The sequence below is a fragment of the Acanthochromis polyacanthus genome, chromosome 11, assembly GCF_021347895.1.
Source record: "Acanthochromis polyacanthus isolate Apoly-LR-REF ecotype Palm Island chromosome 11, KAUST_Apoly_ChrSc, whole genome shotgun sequence".
Classification (NCBI taxonomy): Eukaryota; Metazoa; Chordata; class Actinopteri; family Pomacentridae; genus Acanthochromis; species Acanthochromis polyacanthus.
Window position 1 is genome coordinate 984631 of NC_067123.1, and position 20015 is coordinate 1004645.

General features: G+C 41.7%; 2 protein-coding genes across 6 annotated transcripts in view; both read left to right on the forward strand.

Annotated features, from left to right (window-relative positions):
- Positions 1 to 20015, forward strand: part of LOC127536166 (zinc finger protein OZF-like) — a 66723-nt gene that overhangs the window by 35877 nt on the left and 10831 nt on the right. For 4 of the 5 annotated variants that reach the window (XM_051955790.1, XM_051955792.1, XM_051955794.1 and 1 more), the window contains one exon: positions 9577 to 10947. The exons of the other annotated variant lie outside the window; for it this stretch is intronic. In XM_051955790.1, coding sequence (XP_051811750.1) covers positions 9577 to 10947 — 1371 coding nt within the window. The remainder of the gene's footprint in view (positions 1 to 9576; positions 10948 to 20015) is intronic. 5 annotated transcript variants of the gene reach the window in all.
- Positions 234 to 3517, forward strand: LOC127536167 (uncharacterized). Its single transcript, XM_051955795.1, has 2 exons — positions 234 to 1547; positions 1905 to 3517. The coding sequence occupies exons 1-2, from the start codon at positions 1427 to 1429 to the stop codon at positions 3410 to 3412; spliced, it is 1629 nt and encodes a 542-aa protein (XP_051811755.1). The 5' UTR covers positions 234 to 1426; the 3' UTR covers positions 3413 to 3517.

Consider the following 20015-nt stretch of genomic DNA (forward strand, 5'->3'; position numbering starts at 1 on the left):
AATGCAAGGGAGAGTTGCAATAACACATACCATTAATTTTTAATTCGTACTTTTCATTTTCGTTTTCTATTTATATACAGATTTTTGATTGTACTTATTTTTGCACTAATTTTAATCTATTTTGGGCGTTCCTTTCTTTTCTGTATTTTATCTTGTACTGTTTGGTGCTATGCTGTAACTGGAATCACAATTTCCCTGAGGAATTTTCCAAAGGGATCAGTAAAATTATATCTATCGATCTATCGATCGCACTGTGGTCACGCCAGCATCGCATCCATCCAAGTTACATGGTTTATTAAAAGAATCAAATTGCAGCATTTACATTTCTGTTAAAACACTTTGTCAGGAGGAGTCAGTTGAAGGCTGCAGTGATTCTGGTGACACTACAATGTATGAGAGTGAAGTTATTGAATATTTTTGTCTCTCTTTGCTGTTGCAGACCGTTCCTGTTCACTCCATAGACACCCGTTTTATTTCTGCAGCTTGAAAGACAGCTACTGTAGATAAAACCGGGTTTGTAGCACATTGTCTGCTTTACAATGATGGGAAAGAGGCATCGTTTATGTTTTGACAATGTATATCTAATGAGTTATTGAAGCTGGAAGTTTGAATCTGTGAATATCTTTCCAACTTTACTGAACTCGGGGCCACAACCACTCAAGGAGTGGTTTATTTAATTTAGAAAAGAGCATTTAGCCATACTTTGAGGTTTAAGTGCTTTACTAACATGGAACTAAAAAATCTGTATTTTTTTATGATCACAGGTTCTGTCTGAAAAGAAGTGGCATCATTTTAAACAGTGAAACCAAACTAATAAAATGTAATGACCAACCAGTGTGTAATACTGGATTCTGCAAAACATAAACACTGAATGCAGAATACTGGACAAAGAAAATATCTACAGATATTTTTTCATCTGTATCTAAATCTTATCCGAACACAGTTAATGTATTAACTTATTTATTTGTGTATGCACGTATTTATTTATTTAGTACTGTTATATCAGAGTTCTGAGTGGGTTTTTCTTTAGACAGGCAAAGGCCATTTATTGATCACATACAGTCTGTCAATAAATGCTTATTGAAAACTAAAAAGCATTTAACACTCGCAAGACTATGCTTTTAGGATACTCCTTTAAGGACTGAAGAGGGATCATTTAATCCTCCTGTCCTGCTCTGTCTGCCCCGGAATGTGCATTATGCTAATCATGTGGCAACTTCTTGCAGGGAGAACAGTGGAAGGTGTGAACGGTGTGTGTGGGCGGGGGGTGGGAGGAAATATGCTCCCCCTTCCCAGGGGGGATTGGCATAAAAAGTCTGAAAAACACTTTTGTGGTCATTAGCTACATTAGCTATATGAGACATACAAGATCCCAGTGGACAACCTGCCAGTTCGTCATCTGCTCCAAGACCTCTCCAAAAAAAAGATGCAGAGAAGATTCACTACTGAGCAGGCTTTGCAAATGATTCTGACTGAAACAAGCGCTTTTGACTCTGATGGAGAGGACATAGACCTTCAGTCAGATTCTGACTCGGAGCAGTTTTCGGGTAAGATTTCTCAAACATCAAATTTCTGTTTCAGAATACTTCACATTTAATTTCAAAGACTTTGTTCTTCTGGGGAATATTTTTTTAACTTCAAGATTTTTATTTTATTTTATTTATTTATTTATTTATTTATTTTTTACAAATTTCTAGATAAAAAATGACACATTTTAGATCAGAGGTCATCAATGTTTTCACAGAAGGAGCCCGAAAAATGTGAACTTCTGAACCAAGGGCCACAATACTGACAGAGTTCAGAATAAAGACAAACAGAACAATGAAAAGATGTGATATAATTTGACTCTTTTCTACATTGGTACATTTGTCTTTGCTAACGATATAAATTTGTTCAATTTGCAGAGGAAGACGCTCCCCCTCCCCAGAAGAGGACAAAACGGCTGGATACCGCACTAACGGAGACCGCAAAAGATGGCACAGTGTGGTGCAAGGAAGAGGTTGGACGACATCTGAAATTCGCTCCTATTGAACCTTACGCTGCAGAAGGAGAGCCAACACATGAAGCCAGAATAAGGATCAAAACTCGCCTTCAAAGCTTCCTCTGTTTTCTCACTCTCCAGATGCTTCGTACCATTCAAGCATGCACAATTGAGCATGCAAGGGAAACAGAGACTGTGGATTGGTTCATGGCTATTCCAGAACTAATGGCTTTCATTGCAGTTGTCATCTGGCGAGGGGTGACTAAGGTTCCATCATTGTCTGACAACTGGTCAGAGATGTATGGAAACAAACGGATTATGGAAACAATGAGTAGCGACCGCTTCAAAGACATAATGCAGCACCTACGGTTTGATAGCAAGAACACACGGGCTGAGCGAGTGCAGACAGACAAGTTTGCAGCTATTTCCGAATTATGGGAATCATTTCGACAGAACTGTGTCACATTCTACAGACCTGGTCGGCACATCACAATCGATGAACAACTTTATCCATCAAAGACACGTTGCCCTTTTCTGCAATATATTGCTACAAAACCGGATAAATTTGGTATCAAGTTTTGGGTGGCGTGTGACTTGAAATCAAAGTATATTTGCAATGTCTTTCCATATGTTGGCAAAGAACCTGGCCGTCCCAAAGAGGAGAGACTGTCTGAGAGTGTGGTAATGAAGTTGATGGGACCATTTCTTGATCAGGGCAGAACTGTCACGACGGACAACTTTTTCACATCAATTTCACTTGCAAGAAAATTACGCAGCCGGAAAACTACCATTCTTGGGACACTCAATAAAATTCGCAGAGAAATTCCCCCTTCAGCTCGAGAGATAAAGCAAAGTGAGTTCAGCACTCAGGTGTTTTCAACAACTGATGCAACACTGACAGTGTACGCAGCCAGCCGGAAGAAGACAGTCTACGTTATGAGCAGCATGCACAGTGTGATTCAGACTGAGGACAGCCGCAAAAGAAAGCCAAGCACCATCACCCAGTACAACTCCACTAAATGCGGTGTGGACGCCATGGATCAGATGGTGCGGCAGTACAGCGTACGGGCAGGAACAAGAAGATGGCCTGTCAGTGTGTTTTATAATATGGTTGACATGGCAGCCCTGAATGCCCATGTGCTATATCAAGCCTGCACAGGAAGGACGGAAAGGCGGCCAGATTTTCTGATGCGGCTTGCCTGTGAGTTGGCTGAGTCTTATGTGACATCAAAGAAGATTGGAAAGGAAAACCATCTTCGCAAACAGGCTGCCACACCAGTGGAACCGGGCAAAAGGCAGAAGTGCCAAGTCCATCACCGGTGCAAAAAGAACCCTGCTACTGTTCGATGTGTGCATTGCTACAAGTTAACGTGTGGCAAATGCAAAAGAGAAGTGCCATGGGAGTGCCAGGTCTGCGCAGACCAGTTTTGAAAAAGTTGTGTGATGACACACACACGGTAAATGTGTAAATTGTGTAAATATTGTTTGTGCTTTCTACAATGTTGATTCAAAAATATAAATAAACTATTAGAATAAGCATTTTTCATCCTCTTATTTTTGTGTCTCTTACTTATTTGCACTCAACAAAAAAGATAAATATGTGGTTATCCATCCTAAGCAATGCAAAATATTTATAGAAAAACCCAGGAACATTCAAGCTTTCAAGAAGAAGGGCAGAGTCAGAAGCAATGAAGTTTCAGTTGCTGTAAAAGCTAGTTCTTCCTTTTTGGCTAATTTCTCTTGGTTAGTAAGTAAGCAAAGTTTTATTTGCATAGCACCCTTCACAGTACGAGTACACAGGGTGTTTTACAACATCGGAATAAATTTAAAGCACAGTACAATACAAAAAATTTAGAATTTATGTCCAGTGCATTGTCACCAGTAAACAAGCACACATCAACAACTATAAGGTATGGAACCTGAGTAGGGTTCAGGCTTATGCTAAGGAGGCTTGCTGAAAGATGTGTGCTGGGTAAAACCAGAAGCTGCCACATAATTAGCGTAATGATCAGTCCACATCCCAGGGCAGGAGGAGAATCCTCCCTGGGAAGGGGGAGCATATTTCCTCCCACCCCCCGCCCACACACACCGTTCACACCTTCCACTGTTCTCCCTGCAAGAAGTTGCCACATGATTAGCATAATGCACATTCCGGGGCAGACAGAGCAGGACAAGAGGATTAAATGATCCCTCTTCAGTCCTTAAAGGTAATAAAACACCAGTAGATCCCCTCGCAGTCTTCCTAGTGTTAAATAAAACGTAGGAGTTTATTGAGTCACTAAAATCCTGTAGAGTCTACGGCCACATCAGCATGATTATAATCATCCTCTGGTAAATTCACAAACATATACTGTAGGAGATCCAGCTGATCTCACCATGATGTCCCTTACCATATGGACTTCAGGAGATGATTGGGGATGATAAACTGTGACCTGCTGGTTGGGTCCTCTCTGTTCTCATGTTTCTTAAATGTTTTTCTCCTGATGCTGCCTTACTTCAGCCAGTCCATGAGCAACAGAAAACACAGTTTTTCTTGTACCTATTGCCAGGGGTTTGAGTCTTCCCACTCACGTCTGTACATTGCAAACGTTTCTGCATCTTTGGACGTGGTGGAGTTATGGGTGTAGACATTTCTAAACACGCGGAGCAGTGCACAGCAGCGTCTGTCACCAGGCAACCCGCGACAGGACCATAGGACCGGACACACACAGAGAAGCATAGATATATATAGAAGACTAGATACGACTGCGAGCTTTAGCAGCTAAGGTGGCTGCACATAAGGACGCCTGTAAATGACACTGATTAGCTGCGTAAATACGTATGTGAATCACATTATTGACTGGAGCAGTCAGTCACCGGTCACTCACTGACTCACATTGAAAAATAGCACCGAATAAATTATGTATTTTATTTTCAATTTAGGTTGGATTTTTTTTGTGCGCAGCGCAGATTTTCTGTGCGCTGAGACCATGTCAGCAGTGCGCAATTGCGCATGCGCGCAGCTTAGAGGGAACAGTGGCCATACCTACAATTTTTTAGTGATGAAGACCAATAGCTTGATGTAAATACATCACAAAGATGATTGTCTATTTAGATGTCTGCACAACGGTGGGAGCATGAGCCATGACATGTACAGAAAGACATGCAAAGCAGCCTCTGCATGCAGCATTTGCAAGGTGCCTTACAGCTAGAGCTGGGCGATATATCGAATTAATTTGATTAATTCGATTTTATTTTTTCAATCGATGTGTAAAAAATTTAATCTCAACATCGAGTTTAATGTTAATGTCCCTCCGCTATTTTTACCCGATGCGTGTAATACACACAGTGGCCATACCAGGAGGACTGGTGCTGTAGCACAGTCTACAGTCAACATTCTCTTACAATTGAGCAATAGACGAAGAACACACAAACAGATACAACAGGGATACGCATGAGAGATGGAGGTGGAGAAAGGAGAAGAAAATGAGGATGATATTGTGCAAAAAAAAGGGTACCGTGACTTCAGTAGTATGGACTTGGTTTGGATATGCGAGGTCGGACACGGAACAGACCGAGGTGTTGTGCAGATTTTATAAAAAGACGAGGAAAACGAAGGGAAGCAGCACAACAAATCTCTTTCAGCACCTCAAGCAGAAGCACCCGGCAGAGTGGGAGCAATGTGTCAGGCGTCGCCTTACATGCACCGAGGCCAGCTCCAAGAGTAATAACTATATTGCCTATACACTTAAATGCTGACGTTTTGGCATTCAATAAAAGATACTATTTTAATTGTCTTCCTTTACACAGAAAAAAATTGTTTATCGGATTTCAAGCCAAAAAATCGAGATTTAATTTTTTGGCTATATCGCCCAGCCCTACTTACAGCCAGTCTTAAACTTGCACATGACAAGATCTGGCAAATCCTTTGAAATAGTGACAGTTGTAGTGTAGACAGGAGTTGGTGGAGAGTCTGGGGAACCCTGCTGCCATCCCCATAGAGACGGCAAAATTGTCACATGGTGTTGGACGAGTGCCTTGCGCCATACATGTCCACTCTAAAGAGAGACATAATTCATGATACCAAGGCCCTCCATTATTCTTAGCCATATTTATATCATGTCTCTAAACAAGTTTTTCTTATCTGATAAGCTGCTTGAAGGAGGTGCTGATGGAGTGCATCACTACTTGGTGGAATGTGGTGAAAATCTTTTCCTTTGTGAAAGAAGAGGGAGAGTTGTGCAGCATCCACAGTTGTGATGTTGTCCTCAGATACACCACAGAGCATCGGGACAAATCTGTCAGGATTCTGCCCCAGTTGCTGCCTTTTTGTTCCTTTTCCCATTTTTTCCTTGTCTTGTTTCTCTGGCTCCCCCTGTCTGCTGCACCCGGTCCTCTGATTACTGTCAGCTGATGTAATCAGTTCAATTCCATTCACCTGGTCCTCCCCTCTGCGATTTAAGCCCTGCCTTTCGCTCAGTTCTTCGCTGGCTCATTGTTGGACACACACCTTGCTTCAGACTCCGCTCCCCGTTTTCCCTACCCTCTGGATTACATCTGTTTTATGGACTACTTCGCTTTTCTTCCCCTTTTGTATTTACCCTGTTTGACTCTGTTGTTGGGACTCCAGGTTGCTCTCGCCTTAGTCATTTGATTCCCGTGTGAAAGTACCTTTTGTAGCCCTGTCGTTTGTCTCTGTTTAGTTTTCGTTTTAGCCACTTCAGTCCCGTTTTCTATGGAAGCGAATGTGACTCATAACTCAAATTCAAAAGCATTAGCAGAAATGCTTTTGCATTTCAAAGTCATGGCTGCACTATTTGACTCAAAAATGAAATTAAAAAGCAATATTCCAAAATGCAATTTAATTTTCTTCTTCAACACTGCTCATTCTGACTAAATTAAAAAGCAAAAGCAAATCACATTTGACATTTAATTTTCAAAACGTTCACCAGCAAAAAGGTAACAAAATTCAATTTGAAATGTCAAATTCGAAAATGCAAAAGCATTAGCAGAAATGCTTTTGCATTTCAGAGTCATGACTGCACTATTTGACTCAAAAATGAAATTAAAAAGCAATACAGTGAACCGTCATTTATCGCGGGGGTTACGTTCCAAAAAGAACCCGCGATAGGCGAAACCCGTGAAGTAGTCAGCTTTAATTTTTACAGTTATTATACAATACTGCACTTGGGGGAGCGCTGCAGCTGCAGCCAGGTGGACGCCGTGGCGGTACTCTTGCCTCAGAGAGCGGGCGGCTGAATCAACTGGAGCAGTCGGGGGTGGGGAAGGCTCGCGCAGGTGCTCTTCTCCTGGGGAGCGCTAACCTGGCAATAGCCAGATTAATAATTGTGTAGTACTTGATAATACTCCACAATATCAATCTGGAACCGCTCCATGTAAATCCGTTTGGAGGAAAGAGGCACGGATTGGACAATGCAACAGTATGTCCCGCCTCTGACAGGTTTGTTTTTAGCCAATCGCGGGATCTTCACAACGAGCGGAGCCAATTGGTAGATTAAACTCTTACCAAAACCCGTAGGTAAAAAAGCACAAACATCTTTACCATCCAGAAATGAGCAAAGCGCCTCTCGTTGTTCTTCCTTCAAAGAAGCGATAGGAGATTCAGCTAAAACTGACTTAATAGCAGCATCTACACGATCGTTGTCCTCCGTTGCCGTGTTTGTTTTGATCTACTGGCGCTTGGTGTCGTCTTCACACCCGGATATCCCGCCCCACACATGAATACTGCTGCGTGATTGGCCCGTGCCAACTTGGCTCTGTCCGAACAGTGAAAGCGGGAGCGGAGCAAGATGGTTTCTTGAGAGATTTGTGAACTCACAAATATCGTGAGAAATCAACTTGCTGGCAAGGTTAGGGGAGCGCGGCTGCGGTGGCCAGAGACGGCTGGGGACCACGTCCACTGTCCGGTTGACGGTGGGGGAAAAGAATAAGGCTGCTCCGTCGGCTCCGTCTTTCAGGGTGTCTCACTACATGGAGACCAAGGAGAGAAATGATCCAGCGTTCCACACCAGGCAGCGCTGGCCTGTATGGCAGAGGAGACGAGGCATGGAGACTGTTCACGTTGGTCAGTCCCTTAGCCAATCAGGATGCAGAACACAATGCACTAAAAAAATCTGTGAAACAGCGAAGCCGTGAAAGGTGAAACGCATTATAGCGAGGGTTCACTGTATTCTAAAATGCAATTTCATTTTCTTCTTCAAGACTGCTCATTTTGTGACTAAATGAAAAAGCAAAAGCAAACTCAGAAATGCTTTTTCGTTTTCGTGCTCACTCCGCAAAATGTGTCTCATAATTCAAACGCAAAAGCAATCTCAAGTGGCGCAGGTAAGTGACGTCACGGACCCCAACTACAACTAGATTTGAATGGAGACCATTGGAGACTCGACGTGCAAGCAGATGGCGACGAGTATGTCCGGTGTTCAAGATTAACTGGTGTTCCGATCAACTGGTGATATTCAGTGAGCGAGGCAGCTGTTACAATGGCAACACATAGCATAGGTGACTGTACCGATACCTGTTCAGAACACACAGACGTCAATAAACTGTTCCGAAATGTTCTTGTTGTCAGCTCTAACATTGTCGTTATTGCTCTGTTTGGGTGAAAAATTAGATGAAGCATGTCGACGTTCTGAAGGCTGGAATGTGAAACCTCTGGTTAGAATGTGGTCAGATGGTTTATATGATGTCATTGTTTTATTTAAAGTCTGTTTAGAAGTAGAACAACTCAGGTCCAACTGGTTTATCGCAGTAAGCTTTGAAAACGGTATTAGAACTTCTCTTGGTGTTTTTGTCGGACTGAGGCCACAAACTGTCACCAGTTAATGTGATGGAGATCGTCACACTCTGCCACAGTGAAGCGATATTTCCACTCCGTTAGATGGAAGTCCTCATTAAACCGAGTATTTTACTGGTAGACTGAACAGCCGTGAGTCCAAACAGATAGACAGAAGATAAGTAACACACAAAGTCTTGTTTTTCAAGCCAGGTGTTCAGGAAGGTAAGGAGCAGCATATTCTTTGGCTGAGAATAGCACTTTTGAGCATTGTGAGTTTGCAGGCCTTTTTCCTTCTCAAGACATTCAGACAGTTGAAACCAGAAGTTTACTTTCACTGTATAAAATGGAACATAACCTTTTTTTTTTTTTTCCCAACAATGTCAGACATAAAATCAAATGACGCTCCTCCAGTTTTAGGTCATTTAGGATTGCCAAAATTATATCTATTTGCTAAATGCCAGAATAACGAAAGAGAGTCATGCGATCCTTCTAAAAATGGACCGCTGCTGACTTATCGGGACTTATCAGTCGGAAACCATCCAAAGAACAGTTGTTTAAAGGGTGTGGGGGAGTTTCCAGTCCCATCAATTTCTGCCGTCTGCTACATTTATGTCACGCCATTCGGTATCTGTACATAATGTACATATGCACAACACATGCCTGTGCTCAGCCCAAGGTAAATTTTTATGAAAAATTTCATCTGTCGGAAATGATACGACTGAGCTGCCTTGGCGAAGTACTGCTCTCTCTGAGTGCTTTTCTTGTTTCACAGCTGCATTTAAATCTCTGCCTCTGTTTGTGTCTTTGTCTGTTTCTACAGAAACATGAAAAGGGGAATGAAGTGAGACATCAGAAATCTGCAAAGAAAAACAATGGGTCCACAACAACAACAACCAGAGATGAATCACTCAGTTGTGAGCAATGCAGCAAGACTTTTATCACAGCAACAAAGCTAAGAATTCACAAACGCATTCACAGTGGAGTTAAAACGTTCAGCTGTGATCAGTGTAAGAAGACTTTTACTCGCAAGAGTCATTTAACAAGACACCAACTCATTCATAGTGGAGTTAAAGCATTCAGCTGTGACCAGTGTGAGAAGACTTTTACTCGCAAGAGTAGTTTAACAACACACCAACTCATTCACAGTGGAGTTAGAGCATTCAGCTGTGACCAGTGTAAGAAGACTTTTACTCACAAGAGTAGTTTAACAACACACCAACTCATTCACAGTGGAGTTAAACCATTCAGCTGTGACCAGTGTGGGAAGACTTTTACTCGCAAGAGTAGTTTAACAACACATCAACTCATTCACAGTGGAGTTAAACCATTCAGCTGTGACCAATGTGGGAAGACTTTTACTCACAAGACGTATTTAACAAAACACCAACTCATTCACAGTGGAGTTAAACCATTCAGCTGTGACCAGTGTGGGAAGACTTTTACTCACAAGAGTCATTTAACAAAACATCAACTCATTCACAGTGGAGTTAAACCATTCAGCTGTGACCAGTGTGGGAAGACTTTTACTCTAAAGGGTATTTTAACAAGACACCAACTCATTCACAGTGGAGTTAAAGCATTCAGCTGTGACCAATGTGGGAAGACTTTTACTCACAAGAGGAATTTAACAACACACCAACTCATTCACAGTGGAGTTAAACCATTTAGCTGTGACCAGTGTGGGAAGACTTTTACTACCAAGAGTAATTTAACATCACATCAACTCATTCACAGTGGAGGTGAACCATTCCACTGCGATCAGTGTGTGAAAACAGTTACTGTACATGAACAGTTGTTGATCCGTCAATGCCCCCACTCTGGTAGAAAGCGGTACCACTGTGACTACTGTGAAAAAACTTTCAAGCGCCATGGGAGCCTAAAACGTCATCAACGCCAATTCCACACTGGATATGATGTGTTCGTATGTGATTACTGTGGCAAACCATTTGTACAGTATGCACAGTTAAAAGCCCATGAAGTGACCCACACCGGGGTTAAACCATACCTTTGTGACCAGTGTGGGAAAGGCTACTGCTACATTCAAAAACTCAAAGCTCACCAATGTGTCCACACTGGGAAGAGACCATACAGATGTGACGAGTGTAAGAAGATTTTTACAACTTTGGGTTCCCTGAAACAACACGAGCAGATCCACAGCAGAAAGAAAGCATTCAATCAGTGTCACAGTAAGGTATGTAAAGGTTGTCTCAGCAACAGTGTGCACACAATTCTACATTGGATATTTTGGATAATGTTATGAAATTTAGTGGGATACTGTTTTGAACAACTGTGGCCAGTCTTGACACAGAAATTTGGTCCAAGTTGATCTGGAGATGTAGGTAAGATTGGGAATTGTGACGTGATCAGCATCAGCACAAACTTGTTCTCACCACATAATGTTGAAAAGATATGACATCAGTGTTAAATCTTCTACTGGGATGTTGGATATTTAGCCAATATAAACCCAGCTTCACTGGTCAGTTTCTTGCTGGCCTCACGTCTGTGAGTGTCAAGTGTTCTCCCACTTTCAATGACGGGTGATTATCACTGATAGTTTGTTCTTAGAGTTTGTGTGCAGTTTCTGCACTTGAAAAAGGATGTTTCATGTACCCAGGGTTTGAGCAGGACTCCACTCATAAATCAGACAGTTGCTCTCTTTTTTTCCCTCTTTTATTTTGCAGTGGTCATAAAGTCATGGGTTACAAAGGTGGCAACTTCCATCAGTTGATACTCGTGATGCACGATATTAAAATTTCTGGCCGACACCGATATTAATGTTTCTGATATCGCCGATAACCGATATTACGGATGTTGATATTCATGTATGTATAACTTTCTGCTGAAATGTGGATGAGAAGGAACTTCATAACGGGGCTCTATCACCTAAAATAGGAAATATATTTTAATGTGATTGCTTTTTTTAAAAACAATACTATTTAGTTAGGCTCTTGTTTACAGCATAAATATACTAGTAGGCTAAAAAAATACACAATCTCGTCATTTATCTGTAGCAAAGGGCACAGCAATAATGTAAAGTTAATGGAAGCTTACCTTCATCAGTTTAAAACCTCAGTTCTTAACAACAGAGTATGGCCGTAGATCTGCTGCTATGAAAACACCATGGACTTGGTTATTGCTTTAGACCGTTCTGAATTGCTAGGCAGAGTTTGATGAAATGATGTTGGGAGCATCGTTTGTACAGTTTTCTGTTTTTTCCTAGCAGCGGGGATAGCTATGCTTGGATGGTGCTTTTTCTAATGTGTGTCTTAAGTTTGACGTGTTGCTGGATGCAGCTGAGGACCGCTTCACAGTGTCGGCATACAGCTTTCGTCTTGTCTTGGCTTGTGTCTTCATTTGCACAGCTGACTCCTTCTTGGACGTCCCTTCGTTCTGCCTCTAGTCATGCTGCTATAGGCCTATAGGCTGCTGGGGGACTTTTCTTGACGCACTGAGCCCTTCTCTATCTACCTTCACATTTAATATGTATACCGTTATTGCAGTACATTCACTCTGTTTCCCCCTGTGCTATTTCTCTGAGTGTCCCTGGTCCCAGAGCTGGATGCTTCAGATCTGTGGTTGATGTTCCACCAGCTGGTCCAGTCTCCACCATGTCCACTGTGGGATGCTGCTGCTGACCGTCCTCCAGCCCTCTGCTTCCAACTCCCTTTTTCCACCAGTCAACTCTGCATTGCCTTCACTATACTGTTATGCTAACTTACATACTGTTTGAATTTTACTGCTAGCTATATATGGAGTATGTTTAATGTCAGAGCCGTACATCATCAGAGTAAACTATGAGTCAGTTTTCAATGTTAGCTTATACTTTGTCTGTGTCACATATCCTGTCATGCATGTATCCAAATGTGTGTTGTGTTTTCCTTGCTTTCCCACCCCTCCCTCTTCTCCCATCCCTCCCCCTTGCCCTCCTCTGTCCCTCTCAACCCGCCCGGCCAGCAGGCAGATGGGTCCCCCCTATATAGAGCCGGGTTCTGCTCGAGGTTTCTTCCCTGTTAAAAGGGTGTTTTTCCTTGCCACTGTCGCCTTTGGGCTGCTCTGGGGGTCAGGCATTTGGGTTCTGTAAAGCGTCTTGAGACGAGTTGACTGTAATTGACGCTATATAAATAAAATTGAATTGAATTGAATTGAATTGTCCACTTGTTTATCTACTTTTTCTTCACTGGGAAACCGAAGTGATCCCAAACAGGTGATTTTAATGACGCCGGAGCGTCTTCCAGCTCCAGCTTGTTCTCGTTGTTGCTAGCATTAGCCATGAAGCACCGGTGTTGTGCCAAATCATGCCTGCCCGTCGAGCTCTGCGTGTAGGTCCAAGCTTTCATGTAGTATCTTTCCATTATCAAGAAGTACTGTGCCGTAAAAAACCGTTTGGTGTCTCATAGTTTCCATTTTAGCGGAGTGGGTGCGCTTCCCCGACCTACATGCAGATCTTGGCGGGCAGGCACAACTCGGCACAACACCGGCAGGAGAATAAACAATCTGTCACATGCTGTGCTTCCCTGGAAACTCCTACTTGTTTTTAGTTCCGCAATACTGCGCGACTGTGAGCCGGAGAAGGTCCACCACAGCTGTGGGCACTACGAAGTTTTAGGTTTCGCAATTAAAACAATTGTGTATATTCTTAATAGTCCTAAAATATTCGGACGGCGGTACACCTCTTTACCGAACAGTTCGGTACGAATACGTGTACCGTTACACCCCTAGTAAGTACTGTGAGAACCTGAAGACTATTCAAAAGAAGCCCATTCCAAATTAGACCACGTAGTCTTTATTATGTAATGAATGTAAAACATATTTCAACATGTTTTAACATATTTAACGTCAAGTGCAGGATCATTTCAGTAAAACCATCTGTGAAATAGCAGCAGTATCAAATGTAAAGGAAATAGGCCCTGACTGTCACGATCTCAGAAGGCGGATCCTAACAGAAAGCCACACTATCAAGGCCGGTGGAACTGAGGAGTTTTATTGTAAAGGGGGTGAATAGTGGCTCGGTGGGGGGAAACCAGGGTGCAGGAGCGGGGAGCGGCTGATGTAGTGGGGGGCTAGGTGCCCAGCGGGTGGCGAGGGGTTCGGAGGAGGCGGAACGTCAGGCTCTGATGAACCGGGGGGCCGAGGTGTTAGGTTTGGCCGGGTAGAGGAGGACGTCTCACCGGTGGTGTTCTAGGAGGTTCCGGGAGGTAAGGAGCAGCCGGTTGTGTTGTGGGTTCCAGCGAACAAAGATGAATAAAGAGGCTTTGACTTTAAAATGAATAGCTATGAAATGTTTTATAAAAATAGACAAGAGAAGACAGGAGGGGGTGTGGCTTTATATATTGATAAAAATATTAGTTGTAAAATCCTCGAAGATATGACGCTAGCGGTGGAAGATTTGTTTGAATTCATAACTGTGGAAATTGTGTTGCAAGCAAGGAAGACTATACTAGTAAGTTGTATATACAGAACTCCAGGATCAGACATTAATTTATTCAGAGAGTGGGTAGAGAGATTATTTGTTGGAAAAACAAAAAAAGACATTATACTGTGTGGCGACTATAATATAGATTTACTGAATACAAAGAAACATAAAGCTACCGAGGATTTTACTGATGCAGTGTACAGTATTAATTTGTATCCATTAATCACAAGACCAACTAGAATAACAAATCATAGCACAACTTTAATCAACAACATATTTACTAATATTTTAGATGGTAATGTGGTTAGTGGTATACTAATAAATGATACTAGTGATCATCTCCCTGTCTTTATGGTGTACAATGTGAACTATAAAATAGTCAAACAAAATCCTACCTTTACTTGCTGCAGGCTGAAATCTGAGCGGGCACTAAAAGATTTTAAAAGGAATTTACTTTCTCATGACTGGGAGGCTTTTTGTGAAGAATTAGATGTTGATGTAGCCTATAATTTGTTTATGAATATATTCATTTCACTTTATGACAAGCATTGTCCAGTGAGAAAACGTTGGGGGGAAAATGACCTAAGTACACTATGGATTACAAAAGGATTAGCAAACGCTTGTGAAAAGAAAAATTATTTATATAAACAATTTCTTAAGTATGAGACCACATAAACTGAACAAAAATATAAAAAATACAAGAATAAATTAACTAATATTCTAAGAGATAGGGAAAAAAAAGACTATTTTACTAAATTACTCAACAGCAAGAAAAATAACATTCAGGGTATGTGGAAGGTGTTGAATACTGTTATGGGAAGCAGTTCTAACAGCTCAGGTTATCCAGAGTATTTCATTGATAACAGTCAGGTAATCAGTGACAAGAAAGAAATTGTGGATAGACTTAACCAATTTTTTGTGAATATTGGCCCAGAATTAGCCGAGAAAATTGAAATGGTAAATGAGCCACTTGAGAATTTTATAGAGACTAATCCCAAACCCATGTTTCTTACTCCCACGGATGAGACTGAGTTGTTGAAGATTATCAAAGCTTGTAGTAACAAAACATCACAAGATCATAATGGTATAGATATGAGGACCGTCAAATATGTAGGAGAGGCAATTACAAAACCACTTACATACAGTGCCTTGTGAAAGTATTCGGCCCCCTTGAACTTTTCAACCTTTCGCCACATTTCAGGCTTCAAACATAAAGATATAAAATTTTAATTTTTTGTCAAGAATCAACAACAATTGGGACACAATCGTGTAGTGGAATGAAATTTATTGGATATTTTATACTTTTTTAACAAATAAAAACCTGAAAAGTGGGGCGTGTAATATTATTGGGCCCCTTTACTTTCAGTGCAGCAAACTCACTCCAGAAGTTCAGTGAGGATCTCTGAATGATCCAATGTTGTCCTAAATGACTGATGATGATAAATAGAATCCACCTGTGTGTAATCAAGTCTCCGTATAAATGCACCTGCTCTGTGATAGTCTCAGGGTTCTGTTTAAAGTGCAGAGAGCATCATGAAGACCAAGGAACACACCAGGCAGGTCCCAGATACTGTTGTGGAGAAGTTTAAAGCTGGATTTGGATACAAAAAGATTTCCCAAGCTTTAAACATCTCAAGGAGCACTGTGCAAGCAATCATATTGAAATGGAAGGAGTATCAGACCACTGCAAATCTACCAAGACCCGGCCGTCCCTCTAAACTTTCACCTGGAACAAGGAGAAGACTGATCAGAGATGCAGTCAAGAGGCCCATGATCACTCTGGATGAACTGCAGAGATCTACAGCTGAGGTGGGAGAGTCTGTCCATAGGACAACAATCAGTCGTACACTGCACAAATCTGGCCTTTATGGAAGAGTGGCAAGAAGAAAGCCATTTCTCAAAGATATCCATAAAAAGTCTGGTTTGAAGTTTGCCACAAGCCACCTGGGAGACACACCAAACATGTGGAAGAAGGTGCTCTGGTCAGATGAAACCAAAATCCAACTTTTTGGCCACAATGCAAAATGATATGTTTGGCGTAAAAGCAACACAGCTCATCACCCTGAACACACCATCTCCACTGTCAAACATGGTGGTGGCAGCCTCATGGTTTGGGCCTGCTTTTCTTCAGCAGGGACAGGGAAGATGGTTAAAACTGATGGGAAGATGAATGGAGCCAAATACAGGACCATTCTGGAAGAAAACCTGTTGGAGTCTGCAAAAGACCTGAGACTGGGATGGAGATTTATCTTCCAACAGGACGATGATCCAAAACATAAAGCCAAATCTACAATAGAATGGTTCACAAATAAACGTATCCAGGTGTTAGAATGGCCAAGTCAAAGTCCAGACCTGAATCCAATCCAGAATCTGTGGGCAGAGCTGAAGACTGCTGTTCACAAACGCTCTCCATCCAACCTCACTGAGCTCCAGCTGTTTTGCAGGAAGAATGGGCAAGAATTTCAGTCTCTGGATGTGCAAAACTGATAGAGACATACCCCAAGCGACTTGCAGCTGTAATTGCAGCAAAAGGTGGCGCTACAAAGTATTAATGCAAGGGGGCCGAATAATATTGCACGCCCCACTTTTCAGGTTTTTATTTGTTAAAAAAGTTTAAAATATCCAATAAATTTTGTTCCACTTCACGATTGTGTCCCACTTGTTGATTCTTGACAAAAAATTACAATTTTATATCTTTATGTTTGAAGCCTGAAATGTGGTGAAAGGTTGAAAAGTTCAAGGGGGCCGAATACTTTCACAAGGCACTGTATTTCCATGAGTGTATGTTCACATTTTGGAAATAGGCAATGCCATACCCAATGTACCCTCTAATTTTTCATGAGTCTGAGCAAACACACAAACTCCCTGAGTGGTCCCTTGGACCACTGTGAGCACCATCAGGGTTGGAGAAGCTGATCAGGCGAGCTGGCTCTGTTGTTGGCAAGAAGCTGGATTCCCTGGTGACAGTGGCAGAGAGGAGAACTTTGAACAAACTACTTGCCATCATGGATGATGGTAGCCACCCTCTGCATACGGTCATCAGGGCACAGAGAAGCCTGATCAGTGATAGGCTGCTTCTCCCCAATTGCATTACCAACCGTTTTAAGGACTCCTTTATCCCCCGAGCCATCAAGCTGTACAACTCTGCACTCAGTGGGAGGGGGAGGGGTACAGGGAGAAGAGGGGATGGGGGTGGTTGACACTGTGCATTATAATGCTCAGCAGGATATGTGGAATGCAAGGGAGAGTTGCAATAACACATACCATTAATTTTTAATTCGTACTTTTCATTTTCGTTTTCTATTTATATACAGATTTTTGATTGTACTTATTTTTGCACTAATTTTAATCTATTTTGGGCGTTCCTTTCTTTTCTGTATTTTATCTTGTACTGTTTGGTGCTATGCTGTAACTGGAATCACAATTTCCCTGAGGAATTTTCCAAAGGGATCAGTAAAATTATATCTATCGATCTATCGATCGCACTGTGGTCACGCCAGCATCGCATCCATCCAAGTTACATGGTTTATTAAAAGAATCAAATTGCAGCATTTACATTTCTGTTAAAACACTTTGTCAGGAGGAGTCAGTTGAAGGCTGCAGTGATTCTGGTGACACTACAATGTATGAGAGTGAAGTTATTGAATATTTTTGTCTCTCTTTGCTGTTGCAGACCGTTCCTGTTCACTCCATAGACACCCGTTTTATTTCTGCAGCTTGAAAGACAGCTACTGTAGATAAAACCGGGTTTGTAGCACATTGTCTGCTTTACAATGATGGGAAAGAGGCATCGTTTATGTTTTGACAATGTATATCTAATGAGTTATTGAAGCTGGAAGTTTGAATCTGTGAATATCTTTCCAACTTTACTGAACTCGGGGCCACAACCACTCAAGGAGTGGTTTATTTAATTTAGAAAAGAGCATTTAGCCATACTTTGAGGTTTAAGTGCTTTACTAACATGGAACTAAAAAATCTGTATTTTTTTTATGATCACAGGTTCTGTCTGAAAAGAAGTGGCATCATTTTAAACAGTGAAACCAAACTAATAAAATGTAATGACCAACCAGTGTGTAATACTGGATTCTGCAAAACATAAACACTGAATGCAGAATACTGGACAAAGAAAATATCTACAGATATTTTTTCATCTGTATCTAAATCTTATCCGAACACAGTTAATGTATTAACTTATTTATTTGTGTATGCATGTATTTATTTATTTAGTACTGTTATATCAGAGTTCTGAGTGGGTTTTTCTTTAGACAGGCAAAGGCCATTTATTGATCACATACAGTCTGTCAATAAATGCTTATTGAAAACTAAAAAGCATTTAAATAAAACGTAGGAGTTTATTGAGTCACTAAAATCCTGTAGAGTCTACGGCCACATCAGCATGATTATAATCATCCTCTGGTAAATTCACAAACATATACTGTAGGAGATCCAGCTGATCTCACCATGATGTCCCTTACCATATGGACTTCAGGAGATGATTGGGGATGATAAACTGTGACCTGCTGGTTGGGTCCTCTCTGTTCTCATGTTTCTTAAATGTTTTTCTCCTGATGCTGCTTTACTTCAGTCAGTCCATGAGCAACAGAAAACACAGTTTTTCTTGTACCTATTGCCAGGGGTTTGAGTCTTCCCACTCACGTCTGTACATTGCAAACGTTTCTGCATCTTTGGACGTGGTGGAGTTATGGGTGTAGACATTTCTAAACACGCGGAGCAGTGCACAGCAGCGTCTGTCACCAGGCAACCCGCGACAGGACCATAGGACCGGACACACACAGAGAAGCATAGATACACACGTGGACAAAATTGTTGGTACCCCTCAGTTAAAGAAGGAAAAACCCACAATTCTCACTGAAATCACTTGAAACTCACAAAAGTAACAATAAATAAAAATTTATTGAAAATTAAATAATCAAAATCAGCCATTACTTTTGAATTGTTGATTAACATAATTATTTAAAAAAACAAACTAATGAAATAGGGCTGGACAAAAATGATGGTACCCATAACTTAATATTTTGTTGCACAACCTTTTGAGGCAATCACTGCAATTAAACGATTTCTGTATTTGTCAATGAGCGTTCTGCAGCTGTCAACAGGTATTTTGGCCCACTCCTCATGAGCAAACAGCTCCAGTTGTCTCAGGTTTGATGGGTGTCTTCTCCAAATGGCATGTTTCAGCTCCTTCCACATATGTTCAATGGGATTCAGATCTGGGCTCATAGAAGGCCACTTTAGAATAGTCCAACGCTTTTCTCTCAGCCATTCTTGGGTGTTTTTGGCTGTGTGTTTTGGATGGTTGTCCTGTTGGAAGACCCATGACCTGCGACTGAGACCAAGCTTTCTGACACTAGGCAGCACATTTCTCTCCAGAATGCCTTGATAGTCTTCAGATTTCATCGTACCTTGCACACTTTCAAGACACCCTGTGCCAGATGCAGCAAAGCAGCCCCAAAACATTACTGAGCCTCCTCCATGTTTCACCGTAGGGACAGTGTTCTTTTCTTCGTATGCTTGGTTTTTGAGTCTATGAACATAGAGTTGATGTGCCTTACCAAAAAGCTCCAGTTTGGTCTCATCTGTCCAAAGGACATTCTCCCAGAAGCTTTGTGGCTTGTCAACATGCATTTTTGCAAATTCCAGTCTGGCTTTTTTATGAGTTTTTTTCAGCAGTGGTGTCCTCCTTGGTCGTCTCCCATGAAGTCCACTTTGGCTCAAACAACGACGAATGGTGCGATCTGACACTGATGTACCTTGGCCTTGGAGTTCACCTTTAATTTCTTTGGAGGTTGCTCTGGGCTCTTTGGATACAATTCCAACGATCCGTC

Coding starts and splice junctions, on each gene's coding strand:
- LOC127536167 (XM_051955795.1), top strand. CDS start 1,427: ATGCAGAGAAGATTCACTACTGAGCAGGCTTTGCAAATGATTCTGACT. Junction 1,548..1,904: donor TGACTCGGAGCAGTTTTCGG/GTAAGATTTCTC, acceptor TTCAATTTGCAG/AGGAAGACGCTCCCCCTCCC.